This window comes from Fulmarus glacialis, unplaced genomic scaffold, assembly GCF_000690835.1.
Source record: "Fulmarus glacialis isolate BGI_N327 unplaced genomic scaffold, ASM69083v1 scaffold57, whole genome shotgun sequence".
Classification (NCBI taxonomy): Eukaryota; Metazoa; Chordata; class Aves; order Procellariiformes; family Procellariidae; genus Fulmarus; species Fulmarus glacialis.
In genome coordinates, this window is record NW_009224827.1 from 14,785 (window position 1) to 32,483 (window position 17,699).

At 39.9% G+C, this 17,699-nt stretch overlaps 1 protein-coding gene across 1 annotated transcript in view; it reads right to left on the reverse strand.

Annotated features, from left to right (window-relative positions):
* Positions 1-6,028, reverse strand: part of ZNF652 (zinc finger protein 652) — an 8,514-nt gene extending 2,486 nt beyond the window's left edge. Inside the window, exons 1-4 of the mRNA XM_009582249.1 lie at positions 5,251-6,028; positions 4,815-5,098; positions 1,226-1,373; positions 805-920 (exon numbers count right to left, since the gene is read on the reverse strand). Coding sequence (XP_009580544.1) covers positions 805-920; positions 1,226-1,373; positions 4,815-5,098; positions 5,251-5,884 — 1,182 coding nt within the window. The 5' untranslated portion in view covers positions 5,885-6,028. The remainder of the gene's footprint in view (positions 1-804; positions 921-1,225; positions 1,374-4,814; positions 5,099-5,250) is intronic.
* Positions 6,029-17,699: the final 11,671 nt, after the last annotated feature.

Below are 17,699 nucleotides of genomic sequence, written 5' to 3' on the forward strand. Positions count from 1 at the left end.
TCTTATCCCCCCCCCTACTCTGGCTGCACTACCGCCATTACTACTACGTGTCTGGCTGGAGTTGTGCCCACTTTGTGGACATGGTGAGCCACCAGACCTGCCCTGGGAACGGGAAGGGCTCTGCACCCCCTCTGCCTCCATCATGTGATACCAACAAGCATCCCCATCAGATGACCGAGACATTATCTGCCCCAGACATATGACTGGGCAAGTCTGTCCCATACGGTCTCCTTCCTGAGGGCAGGCATAAAATTTACAATCGCAAACGCACGTGAATGCATCAGTGAGATACTCTCCCCTATCCCAACACACACACACACTCAGTTTAAGAAATGCAAATTCAGAGCACTCTCTTAGATCTCAAGGAGGTAACAGTTTGCAGTGAGGACTATAGTTTTTCCCACAAGTGAAAATCAAGCAGTAATTTGTTTATTTTCACTGTTGCCACTTCTATCTGTTTCAAGTTACTGGGTAGGACAGGGAGGATTAACGTAATTTGCATTAGGCTTTGCTATGAACACCAACAGAAAACTAGGATTCAAAACCTGCTGTAGCGTGTACTCATTGAGAAAAACATGACAGCCATCAGTAAAAGCAAACCAAATATGCCTCAGTTTAAACTGCTGCTGCATGCACTGCTGCTGTGCTCTCCACATGGAGAAGAATTTCCCCCAAATTTTTATGAAACTGCACCTCATTTACACGTCGGTCAATTCAGTTTCCACCTACATTCTCTACTGATAGCATTACTAATTTTATACCTTACGCTACCGTATCTAAACATATTACCAGTTGCTGCCTCACCTCACATCTGAAAGGTTTCTCTCCAGAATGCTGTAGGGAATGTACTTTGAGAGACATACTGCGTTTGAATGATTTTCCACAGGTTTCACATGTAAATGGCATGTCCTTTGTGTGTGCTGCAACACAACAGTACATTAGAGAGGGTCATTCAAATGCAAACAGTTCTTTAACCAATTTTTTCCTCCAACTCTGAGCAGGAAAATGATTACTACTGAACAACTTGTAAGCATATACACATATGTACACACATACATATTTTGCTTGCTGCCCAGTACTACAGACTTCAACTTTTTGCTAAGGATAAAGCTCAGACAACTGAATTTGCCTTATTATTTTTCTCCTCAAAACAGCAATTACGAGTTAAGAACCACAAAGACACATTAAGAGGCAGAACCAACAGAAGCACCGATCAATAACTCACCAACCATGTGTTTCCGCACGTGGGCCATGGTGTAGAACTTTTTTTCGCAAATCTCACAAGAGAATTTTTTTTCTGCATATCCGTGGACAATCTTGATATGTTCATGGAGGGACCAGAGCTTCTTGAATGACTTATTACAGGAAACGCACTGAATGAATGGGATAAATAGAAGGAAATTTAAATTAGAAAGACTCAGTGATTCAAGTTTGTGGAGTTAAGCCACGCATCTTCCTCTTGCATGACAAAAAGAAGCCCAAAACAAGTCAAAATGCTGTATACTGTCTCAGACTGTACTTCAGCTTACATGTACTGTTTCACACTTGAAACAACTACACTAAAAAACCCAGATCAAGCAGGATTAGAGAGGATGTTAACACACTGCATTTTGGTGCCACCTGAAGAGCACCACAGCCACTGCACTAACTTATTTCCAAAACAGCATATATAGCTGTTTGCAGCCCTCAAGGAGCTAACACAGAGAAGACAACTTCACAGGCACTGATGCTGCTGGTGCACGAAGAATCCAAACCCCTGGTGTGGGAAGAAGCCAGCAGAGGTGGAGGAGGCCAACACCACCAAGTTGCCTTAAACCCATCTGCACATCCAGACCTGTCTTTCACAGGAGCACCGAGACCCCTCAAACTCCAGGTCTAACAGCCCGTGAACTAGTCAAAGCTCTCTCATCCTTTTAGCTCGACACAGAAGACAGCTTCCATCTTGCAGCTCTTGACCATGCGGAGAGTCTGGTACACAGTTCATACAGCAAAGCAAGTTGTCACCTCCGTCTTTCGTGTTCTGACTCTTCATTCATATGTATCAGTAGCACTATAGGTCTAAAATGACCATATCCAAACAGTGTTTTAATCTCTTCCCACAACTCCTGTGAAATGTCCAGAAAGTCAGCGATGAGCAGGATCCAACGGCTTTCATGCATCTCTTTTTCCCAATAGAGTTAGTTCTTGCTAAAGACTTAATAAAAAAAAAAAATCTGTGTACAACTTTGAAAATTCCAGAATAATCTTAGTTGTGAAACTTGATAGCAGACACATATGTGAGGATACCAAGTAATTTTCATCTTTGAAGTGAAGAGGAAGGAATTGTGGCTTGTTATTTTTTGTTAGTTGTTGGGGTGTTTGGGGTTTTTGGTACATCTCAATTTTTCTGCCCATCAATTATCCTCCTTCCCTCAAAGTAAGAAGGATTGTATGCTGTTCAGTGCAGAAGTAGCAAATACTACGCCTTCTGTCAACTTGAGGAGTTTCTTCTCTGCACAGAGAAGTTATACTGCTTCCACAGTGCTTGAATCTCTGCTGGCCTGGAAACTCTGGTACAGCACTCACCATGCTGACTCCAAGGAGAGCCTCTGCCTCTAAAAGTACCTACTTGGAGGCATGTCAGGAACAAACTGTAGTCTTTGGGGGAAAAAAAACCCTAGACAATAAAGCAATGCTAAGAAATAATCAAAAATCCTTTGATTTAAGGTTAAGCAAGCCCTTGAAGCAATCACTCTACAATTTAATTGACGATCCGCAGCAAGTAATTTAGATCACTAACACTGAGCGCTACTACACAGAGCGTCTAAGATGACCACAGAAATTCTGTGAAAGTGCTAATTTTGAAAGGATGAAAAACAGAAATTACCTGGAAAAACAGATATATTCCATCACTTAGATGAAAAATATAGAGAGGAGCCAGCCATGTTTATCAGTTCAATTACCGCTTACATAATGAAACAATTTTTTTTCCTAGACAAGGCTCCATATCCCTCTTGACATATTAAACCCTACATTAATGTAAAACTTTCATATCCCCTTACTCCTTTTGCCAAGTGCAATAAAAACAAATTAGCAAGCAGCTGTGAAACACATTCCAAATGTCAGGACAGACAAAAATAATTGTTGAATATATGCTTATACTGAGAACTTGAAGATGACTAGCAGTGCTTCTGTCACTAGATATATTTGGGAAAGTTTCTGGACCTGACTTCTCTGGTACTGGATATAAAACACAATTTCTACAATTTGTTCTTTTCCTATCACTTTTGGACATAGGAACGTAACCCCTCAGAAGCATATGGGTGCATGGATTACAGGATGCTTCTCCATTCTATACCACACACAAACTATTCATGAATTCCTGTTTAAAGTCAAAAGATTTTATGCTGTGGATGAGCCACCTGGATGATAGGGCATTCCTTAAATTTACTGTTAAATGTTCTCTGCTACACTAAACGTATGAAGTATTTATTTCAAAAATTGCAACGACATACTGAAATGTTTATGCATTTTACTAACTATGCTCAAGGCTCATTATCTTATCTTATACTCCTTCCTTCAGTCTTCCTCCTATGAGCTGAAACATAAGGAAAAATAGCATAGTGTTATATAGAGCTGCATTTGGGTCTTACAGCAAAGAGAAATTGCAATAAATATTTCAACTGTTTCCCACACAGTGGGAATTGAATACCAATTCAGTTTAGCATTTAAGCAAACAAACAAACAAAAAAATCTTAAATCTTTCTGGTAAAACTCATTGGACAGTCAAAAAACTTTTTGCCCTACAAACTCTCAATATTTCAGCTCCGCAGAAATTGAACCCAAGCTGCTTCATGCTGGCAGTGGGAGTATTTCAGAAGTAGGTGGCAACACTGTGCCTAGTTTAACAAGGCAAAAAAAGCACGTTCGAATCGCCATATAAAACAACAGTGCCCTCAGTTACATGAGAACATAGATGCCTACGAGCAAAGTACAAACCACAGATGAATCAGAAAGTCTGAAACTCTTTCCACAACTTAAACTTTAAAATGGTTCTATTACAACACAGGCTTCCATTGTTGTATAAAATTAAAAGCTGCAAATCTTCCGGTGAGAAAGACCAGACATCTTTATATTATCAGTGAGATTTACTGAGCTTTTTGCACTGGGAAAAGGGCAGGCTCGTGAACAGATTTACTTGCTGAATTCATACACTTCCATATGCATACATGAACACTAATGTAAATTACTTGTATATAACTATCTCAGTAAGATTTTAAAAAAGTTACATTTTAACACAAGTTCAAATCCTCACTTCACTAGTTTCTTTCTCACCTGCTTGCCTCTCCGGTATTTTACAAATTTCTCATTCAATACCAGTGAAATGCCGTAATTCCGTTCTCCCTTCAAACCTTACCTGGACATACTCTGTGACTGGTTTCAGGACACTGAAATACTTTGAACTTTAAAGCTAGCAATAGCTGCAGGTGCTCAGCACCTGAAGAAGGAGGGTTTATCCTGTCAAAGTACTTCACTGCAAATGCACTTGTTTTCAGGCCAGTTACTCTTGAGTCTGACATTTGTTAAAGTAGCTTTGAGTTTTCCCCAACTCGTAGTTAAATACTAGAGTAACTCTGCTAAAGCAGATGTCAGTTGTACACTCTGTTCCCTGCAATTTACTTCTTTTGGAAGACACCAAAGCGTTGATACGTAGAGACAAGGTCTCGGTCAGAACCTGGTCTGCGCAAAGGATTTCCCCCTCTGAAGTGTCCACTAGCTGTATCCAGGGCACGACAGAAGGTATGGAAATCTGGCAAGCAGGTGAGCAAACCTACCTGGATATTTTTTTCACAGTCTGTTTGCTGGTGAAGGGACAGCTCACTTTCTAGAACAAATTTCTTCCCACATTTGTCGCAGATCTGCATGCGCCTGTGAGTGACGTTCATGTGCTTCTCCAGGTACCAGCGTGTGTTAAACACCCTGGGGCACTTCTCACAGGTTAAAGTCTCCTTCTCTTCACACTTTGATTTCTGCACAGGTGCCTTGGGCTCCTTTGCAGCTTTCTTCTTACGCTTGGGGGGCTCCACAGAACAAATTTCTTCCCACATTTGTCGCAGATCTGCATGCGCCTGTGAGTGACGTTCATGTGCTTCTCCAGGTACCAGCGTGTGTTAAACACCCTGGGGCACTTCTCACAGGTTAAAGTCTCCTTCTCTTCACACTTTGATTTCTGCACAGGTGCCTTGGGCTCCTTTGCAGCTTTCTTCTTACGCTTGGGGGGCTCCACAGTTGTGGCTGCTGCAGCAGATGCAGCTCTCCTTGTTCTCCTTTGTGCAACACTAACTTTTTCCACTCTTTTCTCTTTTTTCTTCTGCCTCTCATTTTCCTCATCATCATTACTGTCTTCAGTGGCCTCTTCCCCACTGTCACCCTCCTCTTCCTCACTGCTGGTCTTAAGAACAGCAGTCTCTTTGGACTGGGAGGGGACACCCTTCTCCCCTTTTGATACATTTAATGTTTGGTTGTTAAGGTTTACCTCTACTATAATCTGCTCCCTTTTGTAAGTCACTTCATCTTCCTCCTCTTCTTCCTCCTCAGAGTCGTCAGAGTTTTCTCTATCTTCTTTCACAGCCCGGACCTCTCCTACCGATCTGTTCTCCCTGAAATATGGCTGCTCCTCTCTTTCATGGAGATGCGGTTTACTCATTTTGCTGTCCACCAACACAGAGTAAGGACTTCCTGACTCTCTCTTGTATACTTTGGTGGACAGATCAAGTTCCTGGCTGGCACCATGATAAAACGTGGGTGGCACTTGACCACGGCGACTGTCCTCTTGCGCCATCCCTGCTACATGCGCGGCACAGTTTTCAACCAACTGTTGGCAAGAATTGGCTGTTTGACTCATTTGGGGGGCCCTGATTCATTGAGCACCTTTAATCCCAGAAAACCAAGTAAGCAGCTTTAAATCAGGATGGACTCTCAAGACCGATGCCTGTTCCATCTACACAGAATGAACAAAATATGATTCTCTGCTGGTGTTTAGCACTGATGTGTAGGTCACAGAATTCTGGTATTATGGCAAGAGCAGAGCAGTAGTAATTATTCTTCTGAAGAAAGTTGCCAACGAACCGTTGAACATTTTATCTATAAAAGACAACAGAGAAAACAAAGTCAATTAAAAAAAAAAAATCACTAAAATCTTCAGCAAATTCTTTTGTTCTGAGTTTGTACAACTGGGGTAAAGCACAGGGTATATTATCTATGAGCTGTATCTGCTGGGGATGGACTGTCCTATAGCACTGTCTCAAGCAAAACTGGCAGTTAGGTACAAATATGTGCACTTTTTGTGGGGATCAGAACTGGTATTAGACTCCCAAGATACGGAAATCAAGGCATGCTATCCATTTCAAAATTAATATTCTCCACCCGCCAAAGATCACCACCACCTGCCTCAACGCTGGGTCAAGATGCTGATCTGTGTTTCTCCTGGACTCTCGGGAGCACTGATGGCTCCAAGACTCTGCTCTGCTCCCATATACCTCACCATCAAACAAAGTGCATACCTACACAGAAATACCTCTTCTCCTTCTGTATCTCCCAAGGGAGCCCATCCTTACCCAGAAAAAGGACATATTATACTGAACAACATTCCATTAATGTCGATATGCATGAAGAATTTCAATGGAGACATTTTCAACTTGCAGCACTAAATCAGATTAAGAACACCGTGTCCCCTGCTTGTTTCCACCTCAGAGATCCCTCATACAGCCTCTTGATTTAAGGCCCTTACTCTTTTGTCTCATTCTCCCTTCCCCCAGCTCCTTATTCCTCAATGCAGTAGCCAAACAATATTGCATTTGCCCATCTAAATTTCACTTGCAGTTATCCAAGTTGGAATTTGACCAGGACACTGTTACTTCCTCTTGCAAAAAATGCCACGTGATCCCTAATGAATACAAGTAATCAGGCTCTCACATCTGTTTTTCACCAGGACAATTACATTTTGGTAGCACAGTATTGCAACATCAAGCCAAGATTTTTGGCTGTGCAGATCAGAAATACATTGGAACTCCTGACCAAACAGCATACTCGGGACTAAACCTGCAACTGAAGCGTGAAGAAGAGAATTAGGGACAGAGCCTAAGAGATACCCCATGACTAGAGGCCAGAGAAGGACCCTAACAGAAAATGGATCGATCGACCAACTAAGTATGAAGAAAACTGGATCCCTACTGCCAGAGTCTGAAAATTTCCTTGCAGCTATAAGCTTGGGCTAAGTCCAGCAGACAGGTATAAAACACTTGGATTTTGCAGAATCATACAGCCATTTTTATTAGTAGTATTCTTGGAGCAACAATAAAAAGCAACCAACCTAAAGCAGTATTACAGACATGCATTTTTATGATAAATTTCCTTCCACATCGTACTGAGTTAAAATACTCTTCACGCTACAAATGCAGTAACTTCCATCCAAACATGTTTTGATAGAATTTATATATTACAGTTTCTATCTTACTCTTCCACCAGAAATTTCCCCCTTTGAAGTGAATTTAATTGAACAGGAGATGAACCTACCAATGGTCTCGGTGGTTTGAGTAATAAAAAAACCTAAACCTTGCCCTACAATCTTTGTGAAGTGACATGCTGGGGAAAGTAAGGGACTAATAACCAGTCATCTTGATTACCAGCTTAAAGTTAATTAAACGGATTCTTGAACAGTTGTCCAATATTTCCAAATGCACTCAAAAAGCGCCCTGAAGATGCCTGACAGACTGACCTGCAGACAGACTCACAGCACCACAACAGTGGGGTCTATTCCCGCTGCTGCATACTCGCTCCGTCCTCGGCAGTGTCTCAGCTCCCACCTTCCCAGCTCCAGAGGTGAGGCGGGAAGATGAGTGCCAAGACCCAGCTGGGCCAGGAAATACGTGGCGATGGGCTGTTAACATTGGCTTGTGATCACAAGTCATATTCAGATGGAAAAACTAGTAAATAACAAAATAAACTGGCTGTGATTGCAAGCCAAAATGAACAACCCTATACCCAGGAAGGCCCTTAGAAAGCAGTGGGCATGACAAAATCCGCTGTTTAGCTTTTCCTTTAACAAAATTTAATGAATTATTCAGAAGCTCAGAAAATCACTGTGTCATGTAGAAAATGATAGGCGATTATTTCCTCAGCATATTAAGCATCTCTCAAGTTGTACAAGTAAATCAGGAAGGCTATCAGAATGCTGCTGCTAGATAGCCAGAAAAAGCAAAAACTTGTCAGGAAAAGGAAGCTTTACCTCCACCCCCCCCATTTACTGAATGTTGAAATATTCTCTTTCCATATCCAGCCATCATTTCACCTCTGCTCATTTAAGGAGTATTCTGTGTAATAAACCACTTTGTATGAACACAGTACCACTTCAAATAAAAACAAAGGGGCTTATTCTGAGTTATCAAATCCACTTCACTCTGAAAAATCAGTAACCTACTTTCACTTTGAATACACCGCCTGCTACCCTCAAGGGACCCGCAACTTTCGAACAACATTATTTAACAGTCAAACAGCTGGTAAAGCAAAGCACTCCTTATACATTTTATACCATTGACGCACTACTAGAGTACTGACAGTTCTGAGAGACAGTAGTTTAATTACTGCCCAAAATATTTTAATAGAGATTTTTCTTCCTTAAGTTTCTAATCCCAAATGTAAGAAAGCAGCATTTGGGTGCTTTTACTTCCCGCTCCCTCCCCCCCCCTTTTTTTTTTTAAAAGGTGAATCCACTTTTTTCAAAGCTGCTAAACAGCTTGGGCTCACAGAATGAAGTTCAGCCATATTACAAAAGGGAGCAATACAGGTTCTGATTAAAATGTAAAAAGGATACACAGTTTCAAAGCAATTTTTGAAGAAGCCTACTTAGACATAAAACTGAGGAATAACTGTATTACGACCATAGAATGAACCTATGAGGTGCATGCGACACTTAGCAATCAAAGATCATACAAATAAAGGTTTGCAAGACTACGAATATTAAAGGCTCAAACCCAGAAAAAAGTACAAACAACTTGCAGACAAATGTGTAGGTGGAGGAAGCATGTGTATGTGGGAGCAACACTTCATACAATGCTTTCGCTACTTCTAAAGAAAAACCGCATTTCTTCACATTATCTGTACTAAAAATAGAACAATTTCTAGCAGAGCGTGCTAGCACAATTACCTGCCCCAACTTTGGCTCAACAGATGCCTTGAAATCAGCACAGACCAAGCGCAATATACTCAGAGGTTAACGACTTTAAATTACACGTCCTTAGTTTGCCCTCAGAGAGGGACCAGCTTGACAGTCTGGCCATCTCCTATTTTCATCTAACCTGTGCCAAGGATGTACGATTTTGACTTCTGGCAAGCATCCACCAGAAGCAGACACTGATGTAAAGAAAAGCACTGCTTCTTCCAGCTTTTGTAGTAAGTGAAGTGGTTGCACAGTCATTTCTGCGTATCAAGGCTCCCTGCGAGCTACTGACCCCCGCTTGGCCTACAGCTGTTTGCCTGCTATCGCAAACAGGCTGCCAGCTCCACAGATGTACACTTAACTGCTCATTCTTTCTGCCTGGATGTTTCTGGTGGCTCCCATAAAAGGACAGAAGAGGCACTTCGGGGCACTCCACAACCAGCCATGACCCTGCCGCTCCTGGTCAATGGGACAGTGGCCTAATTTTTTTTTTTTTTTTAAAACCAGTTTAATTGCTGCCCATAGAAAAGTTATCAATATTAGCTCTGAAAATTGACAGATGCTGGTCTAATTCACTTTGCTGTAGGTTGGCAAGTCTAGAAGCATCGCGGGCACAAGGGTGATTTGTCTACAGACACAAAGACGGCACTGTATCGATTTATTACTTAGTTAAGTTCTGGAAGCTCCCCCCACTCTTCCCAGATAGCGATAAGGACCAGAAAATTCCCTTAAAAAAATACCCATGCCTCAGTTCACAATCAGTGGCATTTGCCACAGTTTTGCACACACCATAAGGAAAAAGAGGAGGAAGGGTAAGAGCTTCAGGCTTTCCTGCAGCTCACCTACTTCTTGTGTGAAAAGTGAATACGATGAAAAAAGAGATTGCAATAGTCAATGCATTAAAAATGCATTAATTTATTAGCCATCTATTATTTTCTTTCTTTGTTATAAGACAGCCTTTCCAAGACGGGCACAGAAGGTAATTTTTTGTTTCTGTTTACAAGCCACTTGTACTAGATTTCACTTCCAACTTGGTAGAGTAAGTAGTGCTCGCAACCTTAATATAGCTCACAAGACACCAAGACAACATTATTTATCCAAAAGTATACAGCACCTAATACATGGGGGAATCTGAGCCGCAGCTAACACTGCAGCGCCAAAATACCACCACCTTATACAAGCATCAGAAATAATGTGCACACTTCCTTCACAACACAAGACCTGTAACTTCACACGAGATAACCCCCAAAACTTCTTTTTTTCCCCCCTCTTCAGTTTAAAGAGCAGATAGATCTCAGTTTAACAGCAGCTTTTTAATGGATACAATCAAGAGGCATGGCGGGGCACGAATAAGTTTTCCACTCTGCCATTTCAGTATATAGACCACTGTATATAAAACCAAGTTTAACGAGAAAGTTTGAGTATCTTGACATTTGAAATTTTCTTTTCCATAAACCAAGACTTCTCTCAAACTACAATTAGAGAAACTAAAAGTTAAGAAAACAATTATAACTATGTTATAATTAAAGGCAATGCCATTTTGCATATGCATTAATGATCTGAAGTTGTTCAGGATCCTGAACGTCTTTTGGTTGGAAGCTACAATCCAGCAGCTCCATTAAGTCCTGGGGCAACCAGATTTGCACACAGTTTACAAGCAGTGAAACAACAATATGCATGAATAAATAATCTACATTATTTAAGATAATGCATCAATTTCAAACAAGTCAAGTAGTTGTTCAAGAAACTACACTCAGAACAGGACTAAGGCAGTGGCTGCAGGTTGGGGGAATTGATTAAACACAGCTCCAACGTTATGCCAAACCTGGGACACGTTACAGCGTGGACACCACTCAAATTTCTAACCAAAACTGGAGCGCCAGCTTCCCTGCTTCCTGAAGCTGGGTCAAAGTTAACTCATCAGGCAGAAATTTCTAGTACAGCTAAACCCTATGTGAATTCAGAATGCAAGTGTGTAGCTCAACTCTTTCAGAAGAGCGGCATCATTGTAAGTTAAACGCTTTCACACTTATTAGTTCCATTATTTGGATACAGAAGAAGTATTAGAACGATGATAAACTGGCACATGAAAGAGCGGCATCATTATAAGTTAAACGCTTTCACACTTATTGGTTCCATTATTTGGATACAGAAGTAGTATTAGAACGATGATAAACTGGCACATGTATTTATTTTGAAAGGCTGATAAGCGAATGCATCATTCTGGCAAATATAAATGTAGAGGTAAATAGAAGTGTGATTTTTCACTTAGCTCCTGTTAATATTAATCAGTGTTATCTATTAATCAATTTCAAGTCAGCAGACAGGACAGAAATACAAGAAAATGCATCAGAAAAATAAATTTTTCATTGCACAGATATAACTTAGCTTTAAGTATACTGCCCAGCACAAAGTTATGCAGTATATTTCCTAAAAATAACAAAACATTAATGCTTTCTCACTACAACTCTGCTCTATGAAATCCTTAAGCAATGTGACTTCTGAATAGCATATTAGCAAGAAATGACTAGAGCTTGCAATGTGCAAATACAAAGCGTTCGACTAAAACAATCCAGTCACCTACAGTTCAATACATCAGCAATATTTCAGAGCACATGAAAAAAAAAAGTTGCAATATACTTGCACAGTTTGAAGAACAGGTGCATGAAACAGGCACAGCAATTCCCAGTTAGTGAGAAAACACATCTGGTACAAGTTACATCATGTCAGCGGATAGTAATCAGGACTATAACACAAGAGGGAATTATTTATATCATCGTACAATCACTCCTTTCTTGTGCATCTCAGCTGCTTTATATGCAAAAAACTGAAAATATGTTCTTAAGTGGTAAGTTTTATCTCAAGACAGAGCCACAGTCAGCACATCCTCACAGTTTTTGCATTTCTATGGGTAAGTACTCAAGCCTGCCTTTGCCCATGTAAATGCAAAATAAAAAGACTGACTGCCACTAACGATCTATTCTGTCATCTGCTAGACGTCAAGGGACAGCTTGTAACACCCACCTAAGAGATGGTATCTGTAATAGGTTCATGCTTAGTAGAGCTACAAAGGAAAGGAGAGAAGAGTAATCCTATCTACTGTATCAGAAGGACAATTTTGTGCAGCTGACACAGACTTTGGCAATATGGTGTAACATAGCAAGAGGATACTCAGAAACAGCATTCACGACACAATTCCTGGGACTGTTCTGTGAAAAACAGAAAAAAATCATAACTCTCTTCACTGCGAGCTCAAAATTCACTTGAAACAGATTTTCCCATCAACTCATATAAAAGATCAGACATAAAGTGGTGTGTGGCACTGTGGCTTGTCTTTCGGTGAAATTAAAGCGATGCCACATATTTGGGCATCTCTGCCTCAAATGGATTAGTCTTGGTACAACTAAGCAAACTGACACGCACATCATAAAAACCCAACAACGTTGGCAGTAACTGAAAGTATTGCAGGGAGTCTTGGCAGGGAAACAAAAGACTGGAGAGTGAATAAATACCGTCCAATTCTCAAAGTAAAGGTCCACGCAGAAGTATGTTCGATGGGGTGGTATATGAAAGCCTGAAGATGCAGCACAGCATCTAGGCTGTCCCATCTTCCAACTACTTTTTTTGACCATTCCTAAAATAATCTATGATAGGTATCTTGCTAACTCAGCAGGCAACATATTTTCACTGTATGGAGCTGGCTATTTGCCTGTAAGTATTTAACAGTCTAATGGAAAATGAAGCAGACCATATTTCCAATTCCAGAAAAATGCCTTATATAATATCCTGCAGCTAAAACATAAAAACTACGATAAAAAACCTTCAGGCTTTTTCCATTTCTTAAGATGAATTATTTGGCTGTATCTAGAAATCTGGTTTGAGGGACAAAGGCTTTCAAACCAGTGATTTCCAGAACTGTGAATCTGGAATTTTTTCAAGCATTATCTCCACAGAAAATAGTTTAAGAGGTTGCCATTTCAGAATTCAGCAGCATTATAATCCCTCAGCTTTTGCAATAAGCTGAAGGTTTTCTATCGGCTATGAACTAGTTTTAGATATGACAGACATAAACCTCAACATTTTTCTTCTCCTAGGCAAAACCATCTTGAAAGAAGTTCTAGTACACCACGATATACACTCAAATTAAAAGTCTAAGCCCTTCCTACTACCTTAAATATATAAAAATTAAACACCTGTGACTGAATTAGGAACTTCCTTATATTCAAATCTATTGTCTCATCTATATCTTTCAATGCAAAAAAATGAAAGCAAGATTAAAACAAAACCAGGTCATTACCACTCAACAGTAGTCATTGACACGTGTACACCTAGCTTTCACATTTATTACTTTTCTGTAATTGTTTGATAACTTGAAGACACATATACGAAGGAAAAAAGCTTTCTATGACCACATTGACAGATCATCTGTCCCTTCAAATTTGTATACTCATCAAAATACATGCCAGAAGTTCAAAACTACTCACTGAAGGGCAATTGTTTCACTCATTAGTCTACTCTTTGTTCCAAATCACTTTTTATTGCCTAGTTTTCTTCTTGTTCAGTGGCAAGATTCCTTTTTGCTTTAAACTCTTGCTTTCATCATTATCTGCTCACGTATCTTGAAGACTAGCAAAAACTGCACTAAGATTTTTAAACCATCCATTTATATTCATAGATGCCAATGATGACACTAATTAAACATCACTAACTTATTCTAAGAGTGCAAATGATTGCACTAACAATATAGGCTACACACAAAGCCATATGAAAACAAAAAGGACATCTATCATCAAGAGCTGTACTTCTGTTTCCCAAAGTTAGCATTTTTCCTCCCAGAGAGGAGTGGAGAAAGAGGCACTAGATGTGTATCTGTGTCTTTGAATATGTAGATGGAGATCAGTTAAGAGAGCTCAAAAAAATGTAAATGGTCTGTCCACAGGTCCGACAGGTGTAACTTCCACTTGGACATCTATTCTGGAGGAAAGGTGTTTTTCCTTGGTTTAAGCTGACAGCACTAACTTGGCAAGAAATAATAAACTTTTATATCCAGAATAGACTTACCTCCTCTCCTAGCAAGCCCTAAAGGAGACCTTTGCAATATGCAGAATGGAGGTAACAATCAAGTTTTGTATTTTTTACAGAAGGGTTCAGTTTAAGAAAACTCACACACAGGTTCACTTGTTTGCTTACAGCTCTTTGTTGACCAGCCTGTACTGCACATCACAGCACATAATGTGCTCCTGTATCATTTATCTTTTACACTGTAATAATGGAACGTCTAAAATAATCTCATCTGAGAGCATGATGTTACACGCACACTTTACAGAGTCCCTCAGTCACAGTTTAATGTAGTTTTTAAAAAACATTTTGATTCATTTCCAGTCTACCAGTTTATCTTAAAAAAACCTGCTAAATATTTTGGAACTTTGCTGAGAGTGGTATGTAGTAGAAAAAAGAAGATTTAAATAGCAAAATCTTCTTTGGCTTCATGAAGTGTGAATTTGATCTCTCTAAAATAAAGTTTGTTCTTCTCACATCATTGGAATGTGCTTACGGATAGATTTAAAATCCTCGCCATTTTTCATTTAGAGCTCTTTACACAATAGATAATTTTGACTTTGAAACCAGCAACAAGTTTGTAAAAACCTCCACAGCAACAAAAAAGTTTGCAGCAGCTGCACAGCTGCCCTCTGCACAGCGGCAGATGCACTAGCTAGGGGCATGACTCACCACTTGTACTGGTAAATGCTGTGCTGATGGAGAATTACCACAAGGAGCTTTCCCTTCTGTTCCTTACCTGGGCTTCTCTTAGCATCTCCTCCTTTCAAACTGCCCACAAAAAACACACCTGCATTCGCCTGCAGAGTTTCAGTTTTATAACTTCTAGCAGCATTTTAACTACTGAACCACCAACACTACTCGGATCAAGCCCAGCTAACCTTGTGGTTAATACAAAGATTGATATGTGCGTTCATGCAAGCACAAATCACCAGCAGAACTGCTGTCCTGGAATGATTGTTGAGAAGTTTAAGTAAGCTAGTGTTGACAAAGTCTAAATGTGCCAATACCAAAACTATACTATTGTAAGTGTTTCTCCTTGCACAATGTCACAACGCTCCTGTAAACCCTAATAACCATTCGGTACGGTTATCTTCCACTACCAATTACTGTCTTGTTTTGAGCTACTGAATCTTCTGAAACATTACACACAGAGTTTGTTTTAGATGCACAATGTAAACTTTTGAAAAAACAGAACGTCTTGCTTTTATAATATTTACATAATTTAACAAAGCACATTTAACAACACACAAATTTATCAGCTTCCAAGACATACTAACCAAGTAACAATACTTCAACAGAACTCCTATTTGCACATATTCTACTTTTGCAAGTAGAAACTACATTCAGCGCTCTCCCTGATGTTACCAGCGTTAGACATGGAGAAAGCAAGCTGTTCAGCAAGTCTACGCGTGATCAAACCAGACACTGTACCACAGCAGCAGTTCATTTCAACCTTCACATGTTTTACAGTTGCAATTCTCAAGCATACTCTTCCCACTAATATAGTGGATTTTATTCCCAGTTTTTCCTCTAATTCATTATGCAGCTATGGACATCTTATCTCCGCTTTGTATCTAAATTTCCTTCTGGGCACAGTGAGGACAATTATCAGCTAAGGCCAAAGTTACTTGTTCATTTTAATCTGATCTAAGTCTGTGTGGCTGCCAAAGGAGGCAGCACACTCCTTCCCTATTTGTATGCCAACGCTGGCATTCTTATGGTTGCAAGGCGAGATGCCTTGGGAAATCAGTCTTCCTGGAAAATAACCATTCCTTGGGACAAATATTCAGCTGGATCAGTTCTCTGAACCAGCTCACTGTGCAACTTCATGAATACTACCATGCATTACAAGATTTTGCTTCCTGAAATAATCAATTTGTTCTACAGGTGCAATCTGGCTTTCACCTTCCATAGAATACCAAGACAAGAGAATCAGAAGCACAATAACAAATTTGTGGAAAACATCTGAGGATTATGCTTAAGAATTGAGGTTGAGAAAATAATGTATTTTCAAGAACCTGTAGCAAACAGGAATTTTTCTCAAATTACTTCAGCCTGTGTGTAGCTCATGCTTTCATTTAAAAATAAGTTCCTAGTGATTATGAAAATATTCTTAGATATGAGTTCTCTCTCCTTACTGACAGTTATAATCTAAACCCACATATTTACCTTTAAGAACAGTAGGATCAGAGTTATAGGCTTCAAGTCAAATCCACATCTTGGCAAAGGTCTGAACCAACTATTACAGAAACCACCTCAGGACCCACTCAGTGGTACATGAATTCCAAATCTCAGCAAGGAGATGCTGTCTTTACAGCAACGAGCAAGTTTCAGGGTGAGAGAGAGAACACTTGAAAAAAAAAACCCAAAACTTTTCTTTTCCCTCTTGGCAAAAAGGACTAACAGTTACTTAGCTTCCTAAGCAAGACAGGGAATAGCATCTCAGTAAGAATCTCGGTAAGATTGGGGTTATTTGTGCGAAGGGAGGGTGAGAAGGGAAGAAGAGCGTAATTAACTTCATCTTACTGTCTGAATTTAAAGTGCTTGGAGTGTGGGATAATAGAAGTCGGTTGTGCACAGGAGAGATTACGTTAAATGATTTTATAGCACCGTAAGTGGGCTAGGTAATTTATCAAAGATAAGTAGAAGGCGGGATCCTTCATCAAGAAATCTGCAGGTTAGATGAAAAGCTATGAAAATCTAAAAGAGGGAAAAGAAAACAGACTGGTTTCAAGGAAACAAGTTTAAAAAAGGCCATAGAAAACAGTGTAATAAAGAAAGAGTAAGGTGAGGGGACACCAAACAGGAAAACACGAGAATTGGAATGAGTTTAGAAAGGTCCAAGTGGAAGAAGAAAAGTGCAACAAGGTATGTGTTAAAACAAAACTGCCTGGCAAAAAGTTGCCATTAAATTCAGGACATAATTTTTCTCAGACCTTTAAACTGCAGTCAGCATGGCATTTCACTCTGACTAATAGATTTTGTCCTGCAGCTAGTAACTGTGAAATGAATGATTCAAGACATGCACATTACAATAAAGCAAACTAGAGATTCTCAGCAGCCATTTTTACTATTACATGACGTGGGCAATGAAGATGTCTTAGGATATGTTTCTGTCCCTGCTAAAGACTTCTGAAGTTGCATCTATATACCACAACTATTATTTTCATTATGTCAAGCCTACTGGTATCGCAGTGCATTAAATGCCTATGCCAACATAAGTCCCTCATAAAGTGACATGCAGTTAAAACATGGGAAATCTAAGCACAGTGCGCGTCACTTAACAGGGAACTTGGAATATTTACTACAGTGAGAAAGCATACAAAATATACTGATGAATGGCAATGCATCTGACCCCATCATTTATGTGAGAAATACCTCAAGCCTGCTAGCCTGAAAAAGAAAAGAAAAAAAAGGGAAAGTTTCTGGACTTAAGGATAGA